The sequence below is a fragment of the Desmodus rotundus genome, chromosome 11 (genome assembly GCF_022682495.2).
Source record: "Desmodus rotundus isolate HL8 chromosome 11, HLdesRot8A.1, whole genome shotgun sequence".
Classification (NCBI taxonomy): Eukaryota; Metazoa; Chordata; class Mammalia; order Chiroptera; family Phyllostomidae; genus Desmodus; species Desmodus rotundus.
This window is the reverse complement of record NC_071397.1, coordinates 102,240,116-102,259,931: the sequence shown is the minus strand read 5'-3', so window position 1 is coordinate 102,259,931 and position 19,816 is coordinate 102,240,116. Positions and strand designations below refer to the sequence as shown.

The window sequence follows — 19,816 nt, the reverse complement described above, 5'->3', positions numbered from 1 at the left end:
TCATATCCACACGGAAGTGCGTTAAGCAGAAGTTATGAAATGCTGGTAAAGGTGCAAGTCGAAAGGGTTTAGTAGTGCGTGTCTCAGCTGCTGAATGAGTGTTATGGCGGCTCAGTCCCGTGTGTGGAGCACTGTGTCTGACATGGAAGCGACATGAGAAACTCAGCTAAGCCGACACAGCCAGGATCAGCGCCCAGCAGCAGGTCCTACCTGATCAACCTGGTCTACTTCCTGGAGGAAAACAGACGAGGGGAAATCAAGCAGAACGAGAGAAAGAAACTTGTAAACAATCATGACAATTCAAAAAAATCAACACACCGACACGAAGGTACAACAGGACAGCATGACATGGGGTTCACTCTTCCCCACTGCACACCCCCCGACTGTCCGGAAGCCACTCTGGAGTGCGGGGCACGAGGGGGTGGCCCTGGGCCTCTAGCACTGGCACGGCAACCGAGTGAGTTCCTAGGGGGCTCACCCAGGAAGAACGGGCTCCAATATACACATGAACATACACACGGTCTCTTCAAAAGGTTTACAAGGGAAGGATGTCTGAATGCCTTAATGGTAGGTACTCTGAGTCTGAGTACTTCAAGGTCTATAAGATGAGTCTCTTCCCTGGATTAATTAATAAGAACGGAAGAGACAGGAAAGATCAACAGAAATAATAAAAATAAGAGTCAAGAAGACTGAGAATCTAAAAATACATAAAAAACCAAATCTATACTAAAAAGAATTACTTTTGAAAGTGGGTTTTTACAAATTAAAAAAATTAAATTAGCCCTGACTGGTATGACTCAGAGGGTTGGGCATTATTCCGAGGAGCAAAGGGTCATGGGTTCAATTCCTGGTCAGGGCACATGCCTGTGTTGCAGGGCAGGTCCCTGGGTGCAAGCATGTGAAAGGTGGCTGATCAATGTTTCTCTCGCACACCACTTTCTCCCTCCCTCCCCCCTTTCTAAAAATAAATTTAAAAAATGTAAAGAAACTATTAAAATCCCCCAAATTTAAATTATTCACTACCATAGTTTGTTTCTAAAATGTGAAGATTCCTCATATACTAAATCCCAATCTGAAATTAAAGGACTTGTTTTGATAATGGAGATTTCAGTGAAGTTCAAGTTCAATATGGAAAAGTCTGTCGAAAGTACTCGATTGCAGGAGTCTTATAATCTGAAACAGGCTTTACAAACCCCAACATGATGTAATAAGACAGACAATGGCTTTGAACGACAACTGAAAAGGAAACCACATCTGTTTATAAAATAATAAACAGTAACAAAATGGTATCCAAATAAAATGACCTTCCTTTTTGATCTCTATTCTCACTTGGGTAAGAGAACAGCCCTATCAAATGTATATGCTAATTGCTCAAACATAAAAGAAACATGTCTTTAAAAATGTTGACCTTTAAAAACAATTCTGAGGGAATTAAAGATTAGTTTTCCTCCAACTACCCTGACAGGAGAAAAACACCCTAATCACGTTACTTAACACTTCATAACTGGAGTTTTCTAGCAAGTAATTCCACTGATGCATGATTTAGGAAAACTTTTTAAAAAAATCTATACATTTTACTTTATGATAAACTTCAGATTCTCGTTAAGTTTGGAAACTGGTATGCCAATTTTACCACCTACAGAGAGTACCTAAAAGAAACAAACCACTCTACCAAAAGAATACCCTTACTTTCCCAAATTTTCAAAAAGAGATTTATGAAAGAAAGTGGACTCAAGTTTCAGCGTGAGAAACGTCACGATGTTCATCACCCCAGTGCGTGCTGTCCAAAACATGGACAGTCACTGCCGGCACCGCAGGGGGCTCGTGTCTCGGAGGAGCCAGAGCCCTGGGGAGTGGCTGCCAAGGACGGGAGGAGGGGCATGAGACCCAGCTCGGGCCGGGGGTCTGCAGGGATGGAACCGGGACCAGGCGGAGCTGGGGCTGCAGAACACTGCGCATGTGCAGAATGCTACCGAGTCATTCATTTTAAAATGGCTAATTTTATGTCGTGTAAATTTCATCTCAATACCTTATTTTGTAAAAAATTCTAAGAAAACCCACATCAAGTCTCAAGACTTTCTCACAACAACTACTGTAAGGGTCTTTCTCATAATAATTATGTCACCATGCACCATTTATCTTCCCTTTTCTCAAGTTGGTGGGAAGTAAAAAAAAAGTTTACATTTCTCTTCAACTTTTAAAGCTATACAATTTTCAATACAATTTATGTAACTTTTATTTTAGGAAAAGCTCTCAAGATAAAGTCAAGCATGTAACCAAATCTGAAACACGAAAGAACTGGCCCGGGATGCCGGCGCTGGCAGGGCGGGCGGGGGCTTACCTGGATCACACCTTCCATCATGCTCACCATCTTGTTGACGATGGCGACCACCTTGTGCGTGCGCTCGGCGGGACTGAGGTCAGGTCTGTACTGGCTTGACAATACATACCGACATGCCATATATAATACGTAGGTAGGTGACAACTTAAAATGGACTGTAGAGCTATTAGTGTAATTTATAATGGCAGATAAAAATGAATCTTCAGCTGTGAAAAGATTTCAAAAAAGAAGAAAAAAGAAAAAAAAGAACGACAAAAAACAAACCAACCATGAAAATCAGATGGAGAAAGTGGGACCAGAAATCACTCCCCAGCACTGGGATCTGCAGGTACTCACAGCTCTCCCTGAACTCGATGCTGGCAGGCAGCGTCAGCTCGGGACTGGGCGCGTCCTGCGTTCTGAAAGAAGAATGTTGACATCTCTTAATATCAGGTCATAAAGCTGATAACATCCCGACAACCTGTGCAGATTTCTGGAGCTTTAAAAACACATCTGTGCCATTTTCGTGACCTAAGAAACAGCCCCTGGCCCCTTTTCACACGTCACTGGGGCCAACGCCGAGGCGAGCGAGGTACTGGCAGTCGTCCTGCCCCAGCTGCCACAGGTCAGTGCCCTGAAGTGTCTGCTTCCCTCGGGAGAGCAGATCTGACCGCCACTCTCTATTATTAATGAGGGCTTCGTGCAGAGCAGAGACTAGGCCGTTGTGCACCTGCTGCAGCCACGGCTCAAGTGACAATGAGGAGACACTGCTGCAGACACGAAGAAAACCTAAACCATGCTGAGCCCGAAACTGAGCTCTAGTACATGAAAGAGAGAAAATTCCACAGAGCCAGACACTGTCTTCCTCTCCAGGCAAAGCTGAGACAAGAGGCCCCTGGAGACCCCCTTCAGTCACCTGGTCATTATTTTTGATGCTCACAGAGACACAGGCCTTACAGAAGACAGCCTACTCACTCACACCGTTCCTCCAAGTCACATCGATTCAAGGCACTTTTCATTACTTAGCCTGATACTATAAAAATAAGCAACTGCCAAAAATATAAAGAAAGAGAAACTGTAACTTGGAACATTTCTAGGAACCAGCACTGTACTAATGTTTATATAGTTCTAGGTGTCCCAGATCACATTAATTTAAAGGTTAGGTCATTTGTAAAGTTCTTCAAACTGTGGTAACCCTGCCCCCACTGACGGGATATAAGATAGGGCAATGTAACATGAAATTCTTCCAGTTATAAACGTAAATATATACATATTTTGTTGTGCATTGTGATAAAAATATTTAAAAGTCATTAGTAAGGAAAGATTTTTTAAAAAATGTGTAAGATAATGTGCTTTCCCTTTTCTGCAAAGTTAACTGAAAGTTAAATAGTGGGGATTATAATGACTTACACTGGAATAAAATATCTATTGAGTTAAATATGGCTCAATGGAAGTCTCAGTTATCGGGGTATCTGCATTTATTACCAACTTAAAATGACAGTCATTTTCACCAACAACATTTAAGTCGATTCATCTTTAGACGAATGGTAATAAACTGGCCAGAAATAAGTATTTGGAGTCATTTATGTCCACTCATCAAATAAGTTAGCTCACATAATAAAAAAAAAACGTTTTCACGAATGAAAAACAAACAAGCAAGCACCTCTGATGACTGCAGATCTGCTCAGTCACAGACTGGGTGAGCCTCTCCAGCTACCCGCTGTCCCCCCACTGCGTCTTCTCCACACGCCCACGATAAGCAAGGAGAAAATGCAACGTGAGTTCACTCACACTGGGACCATCATTGCAAGTAAAAACAAAAATGCTTTCATCAAATTATATGCAGTGAAGTTTATGTAGTCTATGCCTTAGTAACTTAGATCTAACTCGACAATTTAGGTGTAAAAATACTTATAAACACAATGTAATTTAAACGCTCAGTTATTTTAATATGTCTCTCTTACACTGCCATATTTATAGACATCTAAAATTACAGGTAAGCCATTATCTTCAATTTAACATACATAAAATGATGCTAGATAAACTTCCCCAATTATTTGTATCATCAATTTAACACATCTACTATAAATAAGAAATTTAAATTCTCATTGAAAAAATGAAGTGTCAGTGATAACTTAAGTCACTCCCATCATTCAATGTTTTTTTTCCTTGACTAAACTTAGAATTTTAAACATACTTATTAAACATGCTTATTAAAGCAACTTAGATTTTTATGAGTATATCAGTTAAATTAAGTATCACTTATACCAAATGCTGCCTATGTGAAAAACACAAAGACTGAAAATGGGAGGAATCACATTTCCATCACTTTGTTATTATCAACACACATTTATTGTTCAAATAAAACCTTTACTAAGCCTTTGCAAAGCAAATACTCTGATCTTGAAAAAATTAATTAAGGTGTAAGTTCACAGAATACAATAATTTCTGATTTACAACTGCCCTGTGGCCAGGTCAACACCACGATCACACGCCCCTCACTTATTAAATGACGTGCACTCCCTAATCTTCCATATGGTAGAAGCACTGTTCTAATCGCTCTCTCCTCTCTCCCCGTCTTGACTCGCTCACTCACTCAGTAACTCGGAACTCACACACCCCTCTGTCACTTTCTACACAGACAGAGGCCCTCCTCACAGCACTAATTCACCGTTCTGAACACCTTATTCTAGAATACAGCACCAAAATCAAGTACAGACAAAGAAAGTGGACAATTTACTATTACATCTTAAAATACTCACAAAGCCAACAAACATCATGGTAATAACTAAAAGTCCACAGTAAAATCAAGGTAAGCCCAGAGAGACCCACGTGAACCTACTACCAACTGGAGGACCTAGGAGTGATGTTGGAACTCAGGACACACAGTGCCCTCTGCTGGATGTGAAAAAGGGAAGGCTTGAGCCCTGCAGGGCTGGGTGCCCTGGGCAAGCCCCGGCTTCCACTGAAGCCTCCGTTCCTGGGTCCATGAAAGGGGCCAGGTGGGAACACCCCATCTCATTGCTGACGAGAGGGCGCAGTGAGGCGCCCCGGTGTCCCCCAACTGTCTGCGTGCACCCAGAGCCCCGCGGCAGGAGTGCTCAGCGCCAGTCATGCTACAGCTTGAGCTGAGCTGCTCTGGGGCTGCCGTCTGCTTCTGACCCACTGAGCCTGAGGCACTGATGTTAATCTTCAACACTCAAACAATTGTGAGGTCACAATGAAGCAACATTCCCATTTATTAGGGTGATGTAATTTAAAAATAGTAAGGAAAGGAAATAACAAAAGGCAGAAGCTCTCTGTTCAAAAAAACTAGCCAAGAACAAGGCAAGAAGAGAAGAGGATTTACCCCCCATCGAAGCTCAACAGGGGGACATGCTGCATTGGAGCCCAAAAAAGCTGGGTGACACACCACAATTCTTAAAAACCCTGCTTCAAACTCATTTTCAGCTTCGTGTATTTTTAAACATGTGAGGATTTCTTCTAAAAATGGGTAACATGGTGAGTTTTATGTAAATATACAAATTATCAAATATTAAAGCCCTATGGACGCTCTCTGCACATTTTGACGGAGGAGCACATCGAACACAGAAACGTTTTCAGCCCACACGCCCCCTTTTCAGCTGCACAGCACCGCGGACACAAGCGCTTCAGCTGTTGATGAAGCCGTGTTTTCCAAACCAACAACGTGAAGAGGAAAGACTCTTACAAATACTGCTACTGTTCTAGAAACGCCGCCTGAACCTCGACAGGGTCACTAGTCTTCACCCCGTGCCCTCTGTTGGAAAACTTTCCCCGCCTTCCGAACAACAGGGAGGGCAACCTACCTGCTCTCCTGCCGGCGGCACTCAGGCTGCTGCTCCACGCGGACCATGGGCCTCACCATCCCCCGCTCAGCGGTGCTGCAGGCAGACGGCACCCTGTCGCTGTCCAGTCTGGTTGAACTCTGACCAAGGGGAAACACAGGGAGTGTGAACACATGCAGACAACCCAGCTTTATACTCCGTGCTGCAGGCGAGGGCGTGGTGTGAGGCTGCCAAGCAGGGGAGCAAGAGAGGGACACAAGGAAGAGTACAGGCGAGAGACAAGCTGCAGGCAGAGGACAGCATGCCCACAGTGGATGCCCGGGAACCCGCCGTCATTAAAGAATAACGAGACACACAGTCACTTCCCTTCCCAAGGCCAGAGGCTCGCTTTACAACACAGGTGTGCACACCGGGTACATGCACACGAGGGTTCTTCAAAAGCCTGGTAAGAATAGTGACTTTATCCGAGAAAGCTCTCCTAAATTGCGACAGAGCGAATAGAGTATGTACAACATGAGGCATCAGGTTCTTCTGGTTTATTGTTAGCTTTAAGAAAGGATACAAGAACCTGCTCATCACAGCTCAACACCTAATGAAGAACTGAGTACAGAAACTGCTTTCCGTCTTGCCCTGGTCAACACAGGGAGAACACACACTGTGTACAGCAGCCCAGCACAGTCTGTTCCAACCCTTCTGAACAGTCCACACCCCTAACCAAACTACAGCAGACAAAAAGGATGAGTGACCTATGTTAAGGAACAAGCAGAACAGAAGCAACAAACTTACAGAAAGAAACCCACTGCAGCAACATTTTATGTAAGAGTTCTCATTACATCTGTTTACTGAGAAGACTGCACATAGATAAGTAAAATAAAAGTCACCCTTATTAATATTGTGCTGTATCTGCAAATTTTCATTTTCCACAAATGAGACTATACAACCTACTTTGTAAAAAATACTCTTTCCATATATTTTAAACATCTTACAACATTATTTTTATGCCACAAAATTGTGTGGATGTGTAACATTTTGTCGTCCATTCATCAAAATTCACTGAACCAATGCGTTATGCGGTGTGACACGCTCACCAGCACAGGGTGCCATGACAGCTGCACACGTGAACGTGTGGACTCGTGCACGGTGACCACGGCCACGAGGAACACTTGCAGAAATACAACTGTGGGGTCGGTGCACGGCAATACTTAGGCTACAGGAAGTTATTGTAAGTGGATAATAAGGCGATAGGTAAATTATGGTATGTTTATGTGCCAACATATTACAATACAATTTCAGCTTGCTTTCAAATGATTCTCAGAGGAAACGCTCACAGAGCGGCAGCCAGAGGGGCAGGACAGAGAGGTGAGCGTGCACACAGAGATCCGACTGTGTTCAGACGCACAGATGCACGCACTCACGTGCACGAAGACTTCAGAGAAGGACCCACGGAGATACCACCAAAGCCAACTATACATTGTGAGTGAACAATTTTTATGTTTTTACTTTGTTTCAATTTTTCAGGTTTTCTATGTTGACTACCCATTTTATAAAAAACTACAACTTTCACCAAGGCAGTGATATTTAGTTCCCAGAGCATGTATTCGCTCACTATTCAACAGCTCCTCCCTGAGCCTCTGCTATGCACTGCACGCTGCTCTGCACCCCAGAAGAGCAGCAGGGAGCAGGCCCAGCAGGACCCCTCCTTCACTGAGCTCTAGAGTCAATCAGCAGACAAGACAGGTGTCAGATGGGAACGCAGCTGCACAAGGAATTCAAATACACTGCTGCCGGCTGCTCCGGGAGCCTGCCTTCAGGAAGTGACGGAGCTGCTGCTGGAGGACAGCAGGGCAAGTGTTTGAAAACAGCGGGTGGGGTGCGGTAGAGAGGGCAATGCCCCAGGTCTTCGGTGGGAGGGATGTGGGGGTTCAGGGGCTGGGACAAGGCCAGCACACACTCAGTTGGGAGGGAAGGTGGGAAGGTCTGAAGGATCAGTGTGGCCAGAGGGAGGGCTGTGTGATATTTGGGATAAGAAACCACTGGAGGCTTTGATGGTGGGGCGGTCACAGAATCAAATTTACAATGTGGAAGCATCAGTCTGGCTGCTGGAGGAGGAGGAGGGGGAGGGGGAGAAGGGTGGCTTATGGGAGAGGGGTGCTGTTTCTGGAGTTGCGCAGTGCTCCTGCCTGTGACCACCCAGTGACGACGGAGAAAGGCAGACACCTGTGGACTCTTCCACAGGTGGAGCAATGGCACTTGCCAGCGGCTGGAAGTGGAGGCTCAGAGCAGGAAAGGCCCCGAGGAGAACTGGGACAGGTCCCTGGACCAGCCCTGTGGAGGGGACCCCTTAGGACAGAGAACATCTCCTCTGTGTTAGCTCATGCAACCTGCAATTACGTGCCAGCCATGCCCATGGCATGCAAACAATCTTTTGGAGCAGGGAAAGGTCAGGGCTGAGGAGTCTGCATCCCGGCCTCTGTGAAGCCCAAACCCAGGCAGAGCCTGGGCTTTGCTTTACCCACTGGAATGTGGAGGAACCGAGGCTGTGCCAGTTCCCAGCCCAAGCTGTAAAAGAGACCTGCAGATTCCGTGCCTCCCGAGCAGCACCAGCACATCGGGCTGCCCCATGGAGAGACGATGGAGCGAGAGGTCTGACAGAGAACCTGAGGTGACAAGAAGATGGGGCAGCCCAGCAGGCCTCATGTCCTCACACAGGCTGGCCCCCGGCTAACCCCACTAGCACAGCGATTTTCATCCTGCGTGTTCAAGAACTTTTAAAACATGCAGTACCTAACTACTGAGTCAGGGGCACTGACCTCTTTTCTCTTAGACTGTCAGACAAAACAATGACAACAGCCAGCACAACAGCAGCCATCCAGTGTGAACGCCGTTTTGAACCACGAACATATAGGTCACGTAACAGAGTGCATCTTATTGGTCATGTCTCATAATAACGTGTGTCTAATTGGTTCATTTTTGGTACCAGAAATCCTATACACAAGCATAGGTACATGATTCTTTTAAAAGTCATTTTAGGGCAAAAAAGTGTAGGTAATTATTACTATTATTATTATTTTTGTAAATCAATCAAAATTATACCTATTTATTGTCAGGTCAGCAGAAAAACATATTTTTTTTAGTGTGCCACAAAAGTTTACTAATTAGTTTACGTGTCACGAGATAAAAATCGCTGCACCAGCTGAACGCGGCCACACAGTAAGCACCGGCAAGACCAGCAAACACACTGCCCAGGGGAGGCCCAGCCGCCTGCACAGCAGTAAGCACGCCGGGGGCCTGTTGTTTAGTCCACTGACTTCCAGGGTTCTGGTTTCCCAGCAACAGACAACCACAATGAGGAGAGAAGGACCCGATCACACCAGAGATAACAAGGGCGGCTGGGGAGGCCTGGTGCCTGAGGAGGAGGTGTGCAGACAGGCAGCAGCGACGGCTGAGCGGAGGGGTTCTGGGGAGCAGGAGCCACTGCCTTCAGGGGTCACCTGACCAAGCGAGACTGGTCACACAAAGCAGGGAAGAGAAAGCACTGTCCCGGTCCTTGGGGAAAAGCACAGCCGGCTGGCTGTGCCGTGTGCCAACGAGTCACCCAACCCTCAGTGCAGACCATGGCAGAGTGTGTGTGCGCACAGTTTTACAAGGACACTACCGATCGTGCGTCCGTGTGTCCTGTAACGTTAAACACACACATCCTACCAGGTGACATGCAATCACCTACCTTGCTTGTTGGTAATGCTGTTCCACTGTGAATATCTCCTCCTAAATCGAAGGTTGTCTCCTGAACAATTCTGTCAGGATAAAAAACAATACAGACAATGAGTAACTCTCAAATCGTGAGGTAGTCTCTTTCTAGCAACACAAAAGGAACAGTTAACTAAATACCACGACATTCAAAGACCTTCAGGAAATCCCATGCTTTCCATCATATGAAGTTACAGAATTTTAAAAAGTGACTGTAACTTTAAGAACTTTTCTTACTGATACATACTAAATACTCTCAGGATCACATTTTCTAGAACTGTATTTAAAAGCAATAAATGGAAAGAAACCACAAAGAAAAAAGCAAGTTGTTTCTTCGCACAACCTCTCCAGGCTGCAAATGCCACAGAAGTAAAGCACAGCTGCCCCAGGGGCCCGGAGCCACTGTGGCCACAGGGGCCCGTGGTGCTCCCTGGCAGGACAAGGCCCAGGGCCGAGCGGCCCAACTGCCAGCAAGTCAGGCTGATGACTTCTAGGGACCCCACTACTTAGGCAACAAATAAAGAAATAGACAATTTTTGATAATGTTAGTAATCAGATCAAGAGTTATCCTTGTTTAAACAATTTTTTAGACTAGCTCAAAATACCAAAAATTTAAAACTATCCTTATGAAAAATTAATTCAGATTATAAACGAAACGTCCTAACAGTCAGTAACCGGGGCAAGGTAAGGGCTCCAGCACAAGTACAGGTGCTTGAGCCGGCTGGTCCCAGCTCCTGGCAGCAGCCCCGCCCAGGGGAAGCAGCCCCGGGGCCCTGGAGACCCACAGCGTGAGGCAGTGCCGGAACTTCCTGGGCTTCGCAAGTCATCAGAAAAACTCCAGTCTCCCCATTTTACCAGGTTGAAAAGTGTATAGTCTAATTTTAAAGCACTATGTTAACTTGAACCTTTTATTTAAGCTCAATCTATAGACAGAGCTTGAATAAAATACAGCTATAGAATAAAACTAGGAAGTGACAGAGAAGTTCAAAACAGTTTTTTTCAAATTAAAAAAGCAGGTACAAATTCTTCCTTTACCTCATCACTATAAAAATAAAATCATCTTGTAATGCAAAAAAATACCATGCTTTAAAATATACAGTAACTTGGGGGGAGTGGGGAGGGGACAGTGGGGAAAGGGGATTACAGGAACTACTATAAAGGACACATGGACAAAATCAAGGGGGAGGGTGAAGGTGGGGAAGGGAGGGGGGTTTGGCTGGGGTGGGGTGGAGGGATAGGGAGAAAAGGCACACAACTGTAATTGAATTAACAATAAAAATTAAAAACACACACACAAAAATATACAGTAACTTTTGAGAAAGTAAAATTTTTTACTAAAGGTTGAGTATCAACCTTGGAAAATGACTTTATGCATTACAAACTTTTGTGGAACTAAACACCTACTCTCCGTCACCAAGGCATACACCCAGAGCAGAAAGCACTGTGCTCTGAGTCAGACAGTGCAGAGCGGGGCCGGGAGAGCTGACCGCCCTCTCTCACCACCTAGCACAGCGGCACATACCCTACCCAGCCCTCACTTCCTCTGTGAGTGCCAAAACACAACCAAAGCCTTCTCGGTCCCATTTGTAGTATCATCCTGGAATCACAAATGTACTCAACACATGCAACACAGGCGTCTCCCCCTAAAGCAACTAAAACTTTCCAGTTCAACATGGGTCCATTTGCACTGCACCCTGGATGTGTGCCTAGAAAGTGACTTCACTGACAACTCAGATGATGTTATCCAAGCCGGGCTCTGTGTAAGAGCCACGGTGCCTTGGTCCTCTCAGCGCTCAGAGCACAAAGCCACAGGACGCAGGCTCCAGTGAGTGCAGACCAGAAGTCATCAGCGATCCGCTGCAGCCTCCAAAGTCCCTGCCCCTCCTGCGCTGCCCGCTGTCTGCACACAACCCCCCCAATGCCCTCAGTAGGAAGTCCCCATGGCATGTGCGCTGTGTCCATCTGTGCTCCCTGGCTCAGCCTCGAAGGCGAGGGCCCTGACCTCTGCAGCTAAGACACACGGATCGCATATCCCTCCAGGAAGCAGAAAAAGAACAAGCAAAGCCCAATGTGGCGCGAGGAAAGTAAAAAAGACCAGAGCAGAAACAGACACTAAAAAGACATTAGAAAAGATCAGTGAAACTAAAAGTCAGGTCTTTGAAAAGACAAAGAAAATTAATAAACCCTTAGCTAAACTGACCAGGAAAAAAAAGAGAGAGGACTCAAATAAAAGCAGAAACGAATAAAATGCCTAGGGATAAATTTAAATGCATCAAAAAGAATAAAACACTAGAAATAAATTTAACCAAGGAGGTCAAAGGTCTGTACAGTGAAAACTTAAGACATTTATAAAAAAAACTGAAGACACACAAAAAGCAAAAGACATTCCATGCTCATGAACTCAAAGAACATTGCTGAACTGCCCACGCTACCCAAAGCAGTTTCCAGATGCAGTCCATATCAGAGGTCCACTGACACTCCACACAGACACAGAACACACGATTCTACACTTCGTGTGGAACCACCGAAGACCCCAAACAACAAACCCAATCTCGGGAAAGCGCAAAGCCGGAGCTATCACCTTCCTTCACACTGAACTACGCTACAAGGCCATTAATCAAACCAGCACAGCACCGGCATGAAAACAGACACCCAGATCGACGGAGAGAGCCTCAAAATGACCCCGCTCGTAGGAGGTCAGTTAATTTAAGACGAAGGAGTGAAGGACACACGACGCAAAGAACAGTCTCTTTAGCGAACGGTGCTGGGAAAGCCAGTCAGCCAGTGTGGGGAGCGGAGCTGGGCCGCCCCTCACACGGGGCACGAAAATGAACGCGTGTGGACGAAAGGCCTGAACATGTAGCCTGCAACCATTAGCACTCCTGGAGGACACAGGTGGTGAGCTCTTTGACATGAGTTCTGACAACCGACTTTTTGGATCTGACACCAAAAGCCAAAGCCACAAAAGCAAAAGTAAATAAGTGGGACTCCACCAAACTGAAAAGCTCTGGTTCCACAAAGGACACTATCAAAACGAAAAGGCAACCTATGGATGGGAGAAAATACCTGCCGTCACATATCTGGTGGGGGTGAATATCCAAAACTCAAGAGTGGGGCAAAGGTAGGTTTGCAGTTGTGAGTATACAAAACAGTCTATTCTTATATCACGACTAGTTGTTGTTATTATTTTCAATATGAACAATTATAAAACTACTTGTGCTCCACCCGGTACATAAAGAACTCACAACACAAAAGCAAAAATCCAAACAATGCAAGTAAAAAACGGGACCTGAGCAGAGGTTTGGTTGGGCAGGAACACACCAAGGGGCTCAGCATCACTTGTCAGCGGGAAATGCACACCAAAGCCACTATGAGCACTCACCTTGCACCTGACAGAGTTGCTGTCGTCAGCAAGGCAAGAGACAGCAAGGGCAGGTAAGAAAGGAAGGAAAGGGAATCCCTGTGCACTGGTGATGGGAATGTAAATTGGTTCCTCAAAAGAATTAAAACCAGGGAGCATCTGAGATCTTGCTCCCCAGCATGGCCACAGTTTGGCCCAAACAAACTCTGACAAAAATTCCCACAGGTGTGAGTGTTCCTCGTGGCGACGTTTACTTGGCATGGTCAGCAGGGGTCCAAAGGAGCCCCCCCCACCGACCATTCTGCAGACCCAGTGACAGGCCCCAACCAGGGTCCTGGTGCCCCACCAGCTCCACACTCCGCACTAGGAGGACGGGGTGAGGGTCCCAGGCTGGGGGGAGTGACCCTGGCTTCCAGCAGCAGGCCAGGACTTCATTGGAGCTGTTCTTAGAAAGTCCTTGAGGTGAATACGGGTTGAAATAACTCAGAGAAAGAAAAAAAATGTGCTGCTGCCTTTAACTTCGGCTTTTTAATTCAGATTGCTCGCAGAGTCTGAACAAAGTTCCTGCTGGTTAAATGGGAAGCTGAGCTCCCTCAGCTCCAAAAGAGAAAAAGGGCACCAGCTCCCCAACCTGAACAGCTGAAGGGGCAATGACAGGTGCTCAGACTCCCGACTCCGGAGGGCAGGGGGCAGGGGTCGCCGCAACACAGCTGATCCCGGAGAAGGTGGAGGAAGGTGTGGGGAGCAGGCAGGGTGCCCTGGAATGGTTTCGCTCTGAGAGGGGACCCGTGCCTTGGAAAGCACCACTGTTTTGGAGGTATCCTGTTGGCTCAGGTCGGCCCTTGCTGAGTGGGTCCCAGGTGACTAGCGTCTCAGTGCGGCTGCCTAAGGAAAACACCCTCTTGGGAGTAACCGCCAGAGTGATACCCATGGTGCGTGGCCTGTGGATATGGCAGGTGAGAGCCAGTTTCCCCTAGAGGTCTGCTCAAACCCCACAGATCCCATGCCCCCCATTAATGCACAGATGGCTGGGGTCAGGACCCTGTGCCGCCTCTGTATGAATCTGTGCCCTCACCAGTAAAGCCTGCTGTGCAGTTAGGCGGAGGAAGTGCCAAACACTGAATTGGTCTCTCGAAGGCTCACAGAGGATTTGGGGAAATGGATCAAGCTGTGACCCCACATAGATGTCACCCTGATTCTTTGAAGTATTATAAACAGCTGTCCCTACTTAAAGAGGGGAAGGCCACTTGGAACTTTTGGAACTTGACTGGTCAAAGACAGACATGAATTGTGAATGCCTCCAAAACAAACAGTGGGTCCACCTGTGCTCTGCTTGTCTATCTGTGTATGTCTGTGCGTGTTTGTTACAAAGGTGAGGTTTGTTACAGAGGTCTTCCACCTCTGGACGGTACTGCTAAAATAAATGTAAGGCAGACGATGTCAGAAGGGGGCATTCTAAAACTCTCAGAAATACAGAAACCAGCTGAAACGCTCTTCAAGTTCACACGCTCTAAGAAGATGCCCCAGGAAGTGAAAGCCAGCTTAGGTCTGGGGCAGATCCGAAGGAGTGGCTATACAGTGGGGCAGACAGATTGTAAATCACATCTGATGTTGCAACAGCAGCCGACGCCACCGAAGCACATGGTGTGAACCTGGAAAGAGAGTGCAACTGCTGTGTGAGGCAACTCCAGAAACTGTCCCATGGGACAACAGACGCCCCGGGCATAAGGGGAAGAAGTGAGGACACCACACAGGTGTGCTCTCCCTGTCAGGGTGTCTGGTGCTGAAAGCAAGAAGCAAACTGTAGAAAAGGTGACGGTGGAAATGCCGATGGAAGACACGTGAGTGGGACTACATGCTGCAGGGAGGAGCTGTGCTGAGGTCACGACAAGGGACAAAAGGAGGACAGGAGGATAATAACAGAGTTTAAGAAAGGAAGGGAAAACCTGGCACTCCCAGGCACAGAACTGAGGGAAGAGCTTGGATGCGCCCTCAGTGTGAAGTTGGAATGGAGAGCCGGACTTCCCAAGAAGCAGACAGTGAGGGCGCGAGGGGGAGAAAAGGCCCGGTCATTCACTGAAGCCTGGAGCTCAAGGAGAGAGGCTAGAGACAGGTCTCCAACAGCACACGTGATCTCCAGCGCCCAGGGTGTCTGCCTGAGGATGGGGTTGGCCCGCAGAGTGCTCATCTTGGAGAGAGACTTGGCGTCCAAATGCACAAGCTGCCTCCACCCTTTCCTCCGCCTGGACTCAAAACGGACAAGGAGTGCCCAAGGGGGCACAGAGCACCCCGATTACCCACCAGGAACAACCACAGTCAGTCCAAACACCGACATGAAGGAACTACAAATTCACAGCTGGCCTGAAGGATGGGCTGCGGGTGGTTGACGCAAAGGTGGGTCGCAGGATGGAACACGGAGACGGTGCCGAGAAGCCCAGAGGCGGCTGCCCACGGCCGTGCTCCTCGGCCTCAACGTCCACCTAAGTGGACAGTCCGCTTGCTTTGAACAGTGCGAGGTTCACGCCCCGCCAGCCTGCGAAATGGTCACTCACACCCCTCAAAAACGCTACTGGACAGTCAGTCAGGAAGGACTTGTTTCCCAGGCCCAGGCCCACACCGCAAGTCCTCTGAGAGGCACTAGGTGGAGCCAAACCACACAGTACAATAGGAATGCCTGGGGAGCCCTGACTTGGTTTGGATGAGCAGTAGGGAAAGGAACACCGCCATTCCCCACAGAGGAGCAAATCAAGTACTGTTTGAAAGGGTGAGATGAAAAACAAAGTACTCACACATAATTTAAAAACCTGCCACAGCTCCCAACGTTAAGATGAAACCCTTTCTTTCCCCTTCTTCCTTCTGAAACCAATTAAATTAACAAGAACCAGAAACACAAACCCACTTCGAAGTTTTAAGAATTAAAATAAGAAGTGAAACCATGGGATCTGTGCCCGCATCAGAATACTTTCAGCCCCAGGAAGAGACACCCCCCACTTCCTGGAGGCCACGAGTACCCGTCACTCACCCAGGCTTGTGTCTGGGGCCCTTGGAGGGCAGGCCCCCATCCACGGGCCTTCTCGCAAGCGCGTGGTCCTGGCTGGGGTCCACGAACTTGAACACATGCGACGCCCCAAACTGCACACTCATCCCGCTCTGTAGCATGGTGGTCTCTGAGATGCGCTGCCCCTCCACGTAGGTCTCGGCATCCATGCTCCTCGGGGTGACAGTGACAACTCCATCCATGTTCGTGAGGTCACAGTGATGGGGCTGAATTCCTGAACCAAACAGCTAGAAACAGAAGGAGTCAGAGCAGCTGCCGCTGTACAGGCTGCAGTGTTTGAAGGCGGAGTTTTAAAACCGTGAGCCCCCCTTCCATGGAACATGTAATCTAATAAATCTGGACTTTTGGTATTGTAAGTGGATTTTCTACCAGTAGTTCAAAAATAATTAAACTCTGTCAAAACAATTGAACATTTTATTTTTAGCACCTAGTGCCTTGATGTAAGACATACTATAACTTTGCATTAAACAGCACACGGTCATTGTAAACATTAGACAATTTAATGGGTAACTCCTCACAGGTCTTCAGGATCACAAATTCCTGGCTATCCAATGCACAGCTGTGCGAAGGAGGGAAGGTCGTCAGAACTGAGCCCAAAACCGTAAGAGCCTGGCCTCCCTTTCCTAACTGGGAAACAAGGGCACAGGGGAGGACTTGCTCGCCCAGAGGCACTGCTGAGCCCGGACCCTCCTCACGCACAGAGCGTGCTGTGCTCTGCTTTACTAAGTGCCAGGGAACTGCGTGCAGCTAACACTTAAGCCACAACTGATCGACTGCCTCCTGCTGTGGGCCCGTGGACAGGATTCCAGAGGCTGTCGCTCTTGGTCCTGAAACAGACCTGTGAAAGGGCCACCACCTCTTGGAGAAAGTAGTCCCAGAGGAGCATCATGACCGCTCCACGTTTCCAGAGGAGGAGCGTGGACAAAAACTCACGCTCCGATCTTTTCACACTCAGGCAAAGGAGAGTGACCCACCGTGAACAAGCTATGCACGTTTAGAGAGAAGCTTCTGGTTCTTATCCATTCATCCCCTCGCTACCATGTGCCATCCCCTTCCGAGATGTGAGAATGACGAAAGGGGCTGAGCAGAGGGGCACCGCCACGTACCTGGATGGAGCTGTCGTCGAACTTCTCCGTCCCAACCTCGGTAACACTGACCTGAAGGCGGTAAAGCTTTGGCTTATCTCTGGAGTCAGAGCCATCTGCAAGAAGCGAGTGAAAGGTTATCTTAGAAGTGACACCACAGCTCTCTCCAAATTTACAGCATGCATTTAACTGACTGGGTTGAGAAAATTCACAGTAAGGCATCTGAACACATCAGCTTCTCTTTAATATAATTTAAGGTGCTAAATACTGTCATTCATACCAACATTGCCTCATCACACAAAAAGACATTTCTGTTAATGATTCTGAGGACTGATTCTATTAGCAAGTGAAGATCATCAAAAACACACAGACCTCCCCTTCAGACCAGAGTAAACCTGCCACCTACAGGCCACTCAGTGGTACTTGGTGCCACTCAGTGCCACTCAGCTGGGTGGCACAGCTGGATTGCTGATGGAGGCTTTTAAAGGTACCGCCTCAGGGCTCACCCCAGACCTCCTGGACCAAAACACTGGGGGAGGAGGCCCAAACCTGCGTCTTATGAACACTGTCCCCAAGTGGTTCTGATGTCCACTACTGACATCAAGTTCCAGCAGGAACCACTGTGCCAGAGCTTCGCCCCTGGGAGCAGAGCCGGGGGGGGGGGGGGGGGGGGGCTGGCAGGGGGAGCTGGACCTGCTCTCGTGAGTCACTCTGTACTCTGGGAGCTGGCACTTTGACCCCCCCCCGCACCTGAACTGCAGTGGTGGAGACAGCTCGGGAAGACGTGCAGGCGCATCTCATCTATACCCAGGCAAGCTGCTCACGCCACAGCCGCCACAGCCGCCACAGTCTGCGCACTGGAGGACAACGTCTGTCAAAGACGCATTCTGGTTTCAGAGCTGTCAGTCTATGAGGAAACGTGCCACAGAATCCGAGAACCATGACATATCTCAGCCACGGGGGACGGCCCAGTTTGCACGTATGTACAAATGCCCAGTCTCCTCACAAGACTAAGCAGAGTCTCCAGGACCCACTGCACTAGCACCTGAGTAACCTTCAGAACTGCTCACCGACCTGCCAGTCAAACCCCCAGCTGCCGGGCTCAGGACCTGAAGCCCCGAGGGTCAGAGGAGTTTCACATCTGGAGTGTGCCTGGTTCCAGGCTGCGCTGTTGTCTGAACTCCCCCAGACACCGCTGCAAGAAACTGCAGTGGCACGTGAGACACAGTGTCTAACCCGCGGCCTCACAGCGGGCTCAGAGCCTCATCAGATATGGTGGCAGCCAAAGTCTTCACACCAATTCATTTTCAAATCCGACTCCAAGTCCTGACCCAAAACAAGGCACTGGAACCCACAGGCTCTCCCCGGACCTGGGCCGCTCCTTGAGGACCCATTCCACCCAGCCACCGGCAGGTATGTGGTGTGCTCACCGCGAACACCTGGCAGGTCCCATGATGCCCTGGCCAAGGGGGGCCAGTGTCCCTCTCACCCCGCACCCCATACCACTAGCCAAGTCTCTCCACACTTTCCATGGACTCACCACCCCAGTTCTGAGCTTGTGGGGGGCCAGGTGTGTCCAGGCACTCTTCAGTGTCTGGTCCATAGCATGCACCTAATAGACTTCACGTGTGAACAGTCGGAAATCATTAACGAAAAATGAAGGAAACACAATAATGCTATATGGTCACACAGAAATTATACAAATTATAAAGAAAACAAAAGAAGCAAATAACTGATCAAAGATAATCATTTCAATATGAAGTTAAAACATACAAGAACATGAAAACTATCTGTTTAGGGAGTGAAAGAAAAAGTCACATAAAACTCTTCTGAATCTTGCATTCTCCTGAAAGCAAGGCATGTGGTGAGCTAAGAAACAGGTAGACAGGCAGGTATGACATACTTCCCTATGTCCACATCTGAACCAGCAGATTCAGAACTGTAAGAAGCGAGGGAGAAACACACACGTCTTTCCCAGCCTCTCCTTTCCCACCGTTTCACCATCAGCAACGGGGTAGAAATGAACTCCTGCCCCATCCCTCCGCTCTGACCACTCCCCAGTGACCACAGAGAACACAGACAGGGTCTGCGCAGCCTGAATGACGGCCATGGGGCGGAGGAGGTGAAGTGGTGTCTGGTCTGAGCTCAGGGAAGGGGAGGGATGAGGGAGACAGAGGCAGGTCACACTCGAATCACAGAGCAGCAGCAGAGTCCCCACCCCCTGCCCCACCACAGCCCACTCCCGGCTCCTTGATAGCACGCACTAACGAGCGCCTCGCAGGGGGCTGCAAACACAGAAAATTGTTTCCTCAAACGGAAATCTTCAGCCTTCTCCTCTTCCTCAACAGCTGTGCCTCAAACAGTTCCTTTCTGCACGAGTGCCCGAGCCCCACTGTGCCACCAGGTACCTCCAACAAACCCCTCGAAGCAACCCTACCA

General features: G+C 48.0%; 1 protein-coding gene across 18 annotated transcripts in view; it reads right to left on the bottom strand.

The window, feature by feature from the left end:
* The window catches only part of AFDN (afadin, adherens junction formation factor), a 108,692-nt gene that overhangs the window by 45,437 nt on the left and 43,439 nt on the right, over positions 1 to 19,816 (bottom strand). For 13 of the 18 annotated variants that reach the window (XM_053914316.1, XM_053914326.1, XM_053914323.1 and 10 more), the window contains 7 exons: positions 17,399 to 17,493; positions 16,257 to 16,519; positions 9,851 to 9,920; positions 6,148 to 6,266; positions 2,678 to 2,739; positions 2,342 to 2,547; positions 211 to 231 (listed from right to left, as the gene is read on the bottom strand). In XM_053914316.1, the coding sequence (XP_053770291.1) occupies positions 211 to 231; positions 2,342 to 2,547; positions 2,678 to 2,739; positions 6,148 to 6,266; positions 9,851 to 9,920; positions 16,257 to 16,519; positions 17,399 to 17,493 (836 nt within the window). The remainder of the gene's footprint in view (positions 1 to 210; positions 232 to 2,341; positions 2,548 to 2,677; positions 2,740 to 6,147; positions 6,267 to 9,850; positions 9,921 to 16,256; positions 16,520 to 17,398; positions 17,494 to 19,816) is intronic. The other 5 variants (XM_053914324.1, XM_053914325.1, XM_053914318.1 and 2 more) reach the window with 1 other exon arrangement.